This window comes from Cynara cardunculus (assembly GCF_001531365.2).
Source record: "Cynara cardunculus var. scolymus isolate 2C chromosome LG 16, CcrdV1, whole genome shotgun sequence".
Classification (NCBI taxonomy): domain Eukaryota; kingdom Viridiplantae; phylum Streptophyta; class Magnoliopsida; order Asterales; family Asteraceae; genus Cynara; species Cynara cardunculus.
Genome location: NC_037543.1, coordinates 3,062,755 through 3,070,084, shown reverse-complemented (window position 1 = coordinate 3,070,084; position 7,330 = coordinate 3,062,755). Strand labels below are relative to the sequence as shown.

Genomic DNA, 7,330 nt, shown 5'->3' with positions numbered 1-7,330 from the left:
TTGCAGACCTTTAATCTACCTTAGAGGTACCCCTACTAGGCAAAAATCCTAGATCCGTCATGAACAAAAAATAAGTTTCTTATAAATCACTCCATCGAAGATTTTATTTCCCTCGAATTCAACACACGTCTTCGCTTTCCAAAACCCCGAAAACCCGCCATTTCTTTAGGTCCATATTTTCCAAGAACACCAATCACCATAATCACAAAATGGTGTTACATGAATGCTCAAAGCATTCTTAAAACCTTAGTTACAAGTTCATACAGTATTGCATTTCTGCCAAATTCACAAGATTTTGTATCCCAGATTGACGATTTAAATCGTCAAGTAAAGAATTTCCAATTTCCCCATACTTCTTACCATCACCGCCGACCTCTATCATTTGTAGAAGCCGAACGAGAGCCGAGAATAGCCAGTGTCGTGTTACGTGTCTGTTAATCTGTAAAAACACGTTGCAAATTAAAGAAAACAAACTTCCCTTTGCATTTTATTTGATCGTAATGTGTGTTCTATACGTCCAATTCTTGAATATCGAATGTTTTACCTCGGGTTCGACTATGAATCGCGCCCAAATTTTATCAGTGCGAGCTTCCATAACTCCCTTTAAGATTATTAAGCCGAAACTCCGGATTATGTCCACTATCTCAAGAAAGAATCCTCGTTCTTCACAAAGCATCTGCACCAGAATTACAATTGCAGATAAAGACCATGTTTAACAGTTATAAGTTAGCTTATTTTATTAAAAAAATCACGTTTGGTTAGCTATAAACCAAGTTTCTTGTAAAACTATTTCAAGTAGCATTTCAATAAGTTTCATGGGCTTTTTTTTTGCCTTTTCTTTTTCCAATTATGCCTTTATTTTTTTTACCAATTAATTTTCTAACATGTTACATTGTCATCTAGTTTATCAGATAGTTTTTACCAAACGTGACTAGTTTATCAGGTACTTTTACCAAACATATGGCACGTGCATGTATCAACGACAAATGCGTATTTTTTTACCTCGACAAGCATTTGACCAGGGGAACCGAGGTCCCCGACAATTAGCGGACACACGACCGTCTGATTTCCCAATTCGCATGCCCAAGTCACACCGTTGGTGCTCGGGTCAATGGAAACCACGCCATTATGCTGACCAAGTATTCGAGCCATGTTAAAACTATCGTCTTGAAATAACCGTTTCAACAAAAAAGTATGCAACTAGAGATAACAACTTTGCTCACCTTTGGCTCATCGGCTTCTTTTATTCGGACGGCTTGTTTCGTTACGCTTTGCAAGAAAAGCATGTGCTTGATGGTCCGATCCAACAAACAATCGATGCTCATCTGTTAAGGATCATCGTTAATTAGTCGTTTGAGTCATTTTCTTGAACCCAAACTTAACACGGTAACCTCATCCTCGTACAAATAAACCCGAGGGTTATTTTGACATAATATTTTTTGAACGTATGCCTCAAAATCAGTCGGAAGGTAAATGGAATCGATTTTGGGGGTTATTTAGCTTAAATGACCTTTTGACAACTGTTTTTTAAATCTATGACCTTCTAACAAGTTTTTAGACATTTTTATGTATGAAAGTGACATTTTTCTGTTAAAACTGACATTCTCAAACATGTCAGAAGATTATGGATTTAAAAAACAAACCTGTGAGGTCATTTAACCAAATGACCCGTTTAGGAGAATAACCTTCTGAAATATCTTCAATTTTTTTGATGGATCACTTTCTAACAGATTTTGAGGCATTCATCTGTTAGCAAACTTTAAAACGGCGTAAGGCGTGGTGTTGAAATTAGTTTTATTACGGGAATACGTACCTTCTCACCGTTCGGAATCAGTTGTCGCAACTCGGCCATTCGGTCCAAGATTTGCTGGCGATCTTTGGGCCGGGGCCGAGTCCCGGGTTTAGCTTTTTTCTTAGCGGGTTTCGAAGTTTCGACTTGTTTCATAGCTTGGACAATTGTGCTCGAACCACTCATACTATAACCATCGACCATCCGTAAACCCGACGCTGATTTAGCCATGGCATCTTTCTTCGGCTCAAGATTGTTGTTATATAGAACAGGCTGTAATGAACTCGCTTCCCACATTGAATTTCCAGTTTTCCGTCTTTTTGCAACTTGACCCTCGACGCAAGAGGTCGAAGCTGCATTGGATATACCAGAAATACCCTCCAAAAGCTCTTCGATCCCAAGCCCTGCGAACAACCTTTCTTTCGGTTTCTGACCAAGGGCAGAACAGTCAAATTGGCGGGTTGGCTTCGGCACGAACATACATCCTGAACTGTAGGAATCGAAACTTGAGTGACTTCCATCGATAACCGGAGCTAAAATGTCTCCCAAATCTCCCATATTTCCGAGCGGATCAACGTCACTACCAGAAATAGTCACGGATTCATCATAATTGACGGGAATAAACGACAAAAAGTCATCCTTCGGTGTGAAGCTTCCGAGATTGAAATCTTCCATTTGGAAGAATTCATTCGGGATACCGAAATCCGGGGGTGCATCAAGAAAACAAGATTCTTCGGACGATATCAAACCGTTTTGATGACAAACTTGGCTGTTTAAGGAAGATGAAGCAATTTCATGTCCACCATTTACAAATTCTTGAAACATTCTTCTTGTTTGATCTACAAATTCCATCCTCTCCAGAATCTGAATCAAGAAAAGAATACATTTGAAGTTAAATTATGTTTGCTAGATGGGTTATTAAGGGGACACTGCAATAAACTGGCTTTACAGGACGTCAAAAATGTCTAAATGTCCTAATATACTGTTTTACAAGACTTCATTTATAGAACCAAACAATAAAATGTCATATTCAAACAATAAAAACTTTGTATTAACTATTTCATAGGACACTATTTGAAAAAATGTCTTGTATAAACAAATGTTCTAAAAAAAGATGTGTTTATAAGACACTTCTCAAAGGTGTCCTATAAAAATTGTTGAGATGGCGCTTTATATTAAAAATGTCCCTTGAAAACGTCTTATAAACTTGTTACAACACATTTAGATAAGATGTTTTATTATTTGGTCTTATAAAATTAAGTCCAGTAAAAAAAAGTATTCTAGAACACCTAGAAATTGTTGGCATTCTATAAACTGAATTTTGTTGTAGCGAGAATCACTTTCTGACATTTTTGTGTCAAAAACAGACATTTTTATGTTAAGCAGAGACGTTCTAAAATCTGTCTGTGAAATTATCATCGAGTGATCATAGGACCAACCTTCTCCTTGGCCCCAAAATGTACGACTCCTTGTGGCTCCACAGGGATTATTGCAATTGTCTGCAAAATCGAATGAATAAAGAGAATATTGTACAAAGAATGTCGTAGGAAGTACCGCCTCGGATCCACCCCCACCCGTGGTGGACATGCGGCGGCACCACCCTAAACAGACCGCCTACGAATAAGGGAAAACCCAAAAGAAGTACCTTCATACCAGCCGAAAACTGGCCACGAAATCCATCGTCATCCTGAAATTAAGTGAAGAATGTTCGTTAAAACACAATGAAAGCATCTATTTTTGGTGTCAAATGTTTGATCTCTATGACATTCCAGCCAACCGTACCAGATATTGTACGTTTTATCTACACAATTTTAAAAGCGCATAATAAAAGAGGTATCCACTCCTTTATAAGGCAACATTTGTTCTCATTCATCCCCATTTGATGTGAGATCTCACAATCCACCCCCTTAGAGATCCCAGTGTCGTCGTTGACATTAGTGATATGATCTTAAATGGGTTTTTAATTAAATTCATGACTTCTCATGGATTTAATTAAAATCTCGTGGCTTTGATACCATTTGTAACAATCGCCGGCCAACCATACCGGATATTTTCTGCTTTATCCACATCTGCACTCATGGTTTTAAAACGCGTATGACAGAGGAAGTATTCAGTCCCTTATAAGACAACATTTGTTCTCTGAGATCTCACAGTCTCTTAGAAAAAGTCGAAAACTCTTCGAGTTATAACTCGTACCAGAAACATATCCCAGATTGAACCCGAAAAACTCTGTTCATTGTAATGATCTTCTGAGGATATCCACAGGTGCTTGTTAGCATAAGCAGCTTGTCCAATTATCCTTAAAATTATAAGAAAAATGAAGAATTTATCATTATCAGCATTAGAAAAACTAAGTTTGATGGTTCGATTTTAGCAAAATTAACCGAATGATTACCGAAAATTAACCGTCTTAATACAAATTTTAGAGGAAATGAGCATACCCTCCTCCAATCGGTACTTGCAGAAGCCGATGATCGATCAATCCTCCGAATTCTTCATCAAAGTAGGCATCTTGCAGGGTCAACAATCTATGAAGCAAACAGTATTTCAAAAATCAGTTCTAATGAAATGTCATGTAAAATGTATGTATATATAGAGAGAGACACACACACAGAATGAGGTTATGAAGAAAACCGTTAAAAATGAAAAACTGAAGAACATTCTGATGACGATTCATCTCTAAGTAATTTGTCCAGTATGCACGTACCATAAAACATCTTCAATTACTTGTATGCACATATGCATACGATATTGATGAATGGACGTTCCTTTTTTTCATTTTTTGTTGTTTTCCCCTTAACCGAACTGTATATATGTATATGCATATAAAAAGGGGCAGATTCTTGAAGCTTTTGAGTGAAATGAGGCTAAATACATACACAATGAATTTTTTTTTTTAATTAAACCAGTTAATAAAATTGAATTTATACAGAAATAAATTTGTGGGATATGTAATTAATGCTTTAAATAAATCTGATTTACTACATCTACTCATATCAACTGATAATGACCAAATCAAAACCAAAAAGATACAATCTTGTCATTTCCTTGATACCCTTTTCAATATAAATTATGTATAAAAAACTGAAAATATATACAATAAAATTAAAAATAACTGGATTTTTAATAAAGAAAATGAAGGGTATACAAAAAAAATCAATTTTTTTTATTAACCTAGATATCCAACCCGCTATCCGAACCGACTAATCTCAGAACGACCACCTGTTTTGCAGATAGGCCGGAGTTCACCGCATTTGAACTTTCATGGCCATAAGAGGATTTTTATTCCTACTTGGATTTGAACATGAGACGTCTTGGTACTTTTGAACTTTGGAGCCAAGCTCAAACCAACCACGTACCATCCTTATGGTTATAAAAAAAATCAAAATCTTGATGTTAGACCAGGCGAAACCCCATTTCAAGATTACACAAGATCACCAGAAAGAGTAGAAGAAAAACATAAATCTTCATATACCCTGAAAATTGTGTTAGATACATAAATGTGTATGTATATATATATATATATATCTATCTGTGTGTTAGAGAGAGAGAGAGAGAGATGGGGGTAATACAATGAATTTGGCTGATCATAGCTCCAAAAAACACCATAAGACCATCCATAAGAACAACACAGATTCTTGAGCACATTATTAACAACTGAATCTTTCTGAACTGTGCCCATTTTATACACAAAATCAAGAATCAACACCAAGAAAAGGGTGTTTCTTCTTCTTGTTCTTCAAAAACCCAGAAAACCCCAGCTGCAATAAGTGCTTTGGGAAAGTAATCTGAGCAGAAAGAAGAGCTTAATAGATTAAGAAAAGGGAAGAGCAGAGGTTTTGTTTTCCAAGAAAATGAATGAAGGAATGGTGGTTTGTTGTTAAGACTGCCAAAAACAGTAGTACAGAAGAATGATGATGATGATGATGATGGTGATGCTGATGCTGCTGTTTTAAGCTTATATTATATGATAATAAAAAAGGAAATATGACATCAAAATGTGTAGAGAAAAGGTTGTTTTAAGCTCAAAGCTAGAACACATTACCTTATAAAGCTGTCTCTACAGACAGAAAATTGGGATTTTTAAAGACCCTTTTTTCTAGAAGAAGAAAAAGAAGTCTCATTAAGACCAATTTTAATGGGTTATTACGTCTTATATTAATCCCTTACGTCTTATATTAATCCCTTAAAATTTACCCTAATTTATTTTAAGTAGAAGGATACTTAAGCAATGCAGCGAATACATCTCGATTTTAATTTTTCATTTTATTTTGTTCCTCTGTCGATGTTATAATACGGTTTTATATGGTTTTGAGAAAAACGATAATGTTTTTATTTTTGAATAAAATATAAATTTGAAGATATCTTAAAATTAAAAAAAACATATCGATATTAGTATCAAATTAACTATTTAAAAAATCTTGTTTTGTTGTGTAATTTCTTTAATTTAACTTTTTTTATTATAATTTAATTTAGGTTTAATAAGAATGTAATTTATTTTTTGTTTAATAATATAATTTTTATAAAGATAATAATTATTCTAATTATATTTTAGGTTTTTTGTATTTAAAATGAAATGTTTATCCAATATTTGATTATGTTTATTTGTAGTTAGTTACACAAATTCAAGTATGAAGTTTTAATAAGTTGTACCTATGCATTATTTACTTGTAATCTTAAATTTTAAATAATATGCATCAATAAACAATATTTCATGTATAAAAAATGATTTTTAATAGTTTTTGTCAAATCTTTTATAATATAGTATATATATATATATATATATATATATATATAGGGTATATTTCTTTTACAACCTTGTGCATTTGTACAACTTTTGCAACCCAATTAATTGAGATATTTATAGAAATGATTGAAGTTCATTTATTATGATTTGAATATTTATGGAATATGAATAGAGTTTATTAATTATGATTAATACTTTATATTAGGAAACAATTAATTGATTAAAAATTGAATGGTTGAGATGAGGGTTGTATAGGGTGTAGGAATGGCAAAGGGTGTAGAATAACATCCCTCTATATATATATATATATAATTATATTTAATTTAGTATTAAAAATAGTGTTATCCATTGAAAAATATTTATTGTTTTGCATTTTACACCAAATTATGGTTTTGATGTAAGATTTGAAGTTACCCAATGGAGATGGATAAAAATCAAAATTCTAAATGACGTGAGGCATTTTGTAGTGGCGAGTTTAAAACTCAAGTCTTACGAGTTACAGCGAGACCACGACGTTTTTCAAGGCGTGCCCTAAGGCGGCATATGCATACATAGAACAATTTAAATTCGTATAAAGTTATAAAACTAAAAAGGAAAGAAAGACCAGTTACATAAAATATATCAGGCTTATAAGAAAATAATATCAAGAGTGCAAAATATGAATTAAATCTCTTGGGTCTCTACTCACTATTTTCTTCAATCTTCAAAGAATTCATGTTTCACTCTTTGTGCATGGAAATTAGAGTAAGGGGTTGTTTGTTTATCTCTTAATAGTTCCATTAAGAGACAATCTT

At 33.8% G+C, this 7,330-nt stretch overlaps 1 protein-coding gene across 1 annotated transcript; it reads right to left on the bottom strand.

The window, feature by feature from the left end:
• Nucleotides 1-250: 250 nt before the first annotated feature.
• Nucleotides 251-5,471, bottom strand: LOC112529593 (transcription factor bHLH155-like). The gene is made up of 10 exons (XM_025140915.1): nt 5,362-5,471; nt 4,231-4,317; nt 3,986-4,088; nt 3,435-3,476; nt 3,229-3,288; nt 1,814-2,653; nt 1,224-1,325; nt 1,003-1,131; nt 545-676; nt 251-439 (listed from the first exon to the last, which is right to left on the bottom strand). Exons 1-10 carry the CDS (start codon nt 5,469-5,471, stop codon nt 251-253), a joined length of 1,794 nt encoding a protein of 597 aa, XP_024996683.1.
• Nucleotides 5,472-7,330: the final 1,859 nt, after the last annotated feature.

What these genes read in the sequence shown, in the direction of transcription:
- LOC112529593 (XM_025140915.1), bottom strand. Translation starts at nt 5,471, where the DNA reads ATGGGCACAGTTCAGAAAGATTCAGTTGTTAATAATGTGCTCAAGAAT. An exon ending in TGATTCCGAACGGTGAGAAG is followed by an intron (nt 1,326 to 1,813) that starts GTACGTATTCCC and finishes GATCCTTAACAG; the next exon opens with ATGAGCATCGATTGTTTGTT. An exon ending in GATTCATAGTCGAACCCGAG is followed by an intron (nt 440 to 544) that starts GTAAAACATTCG and finishes GTGTTTTTACAG; the next exon opens with ATTAACAGACACGTAACACG.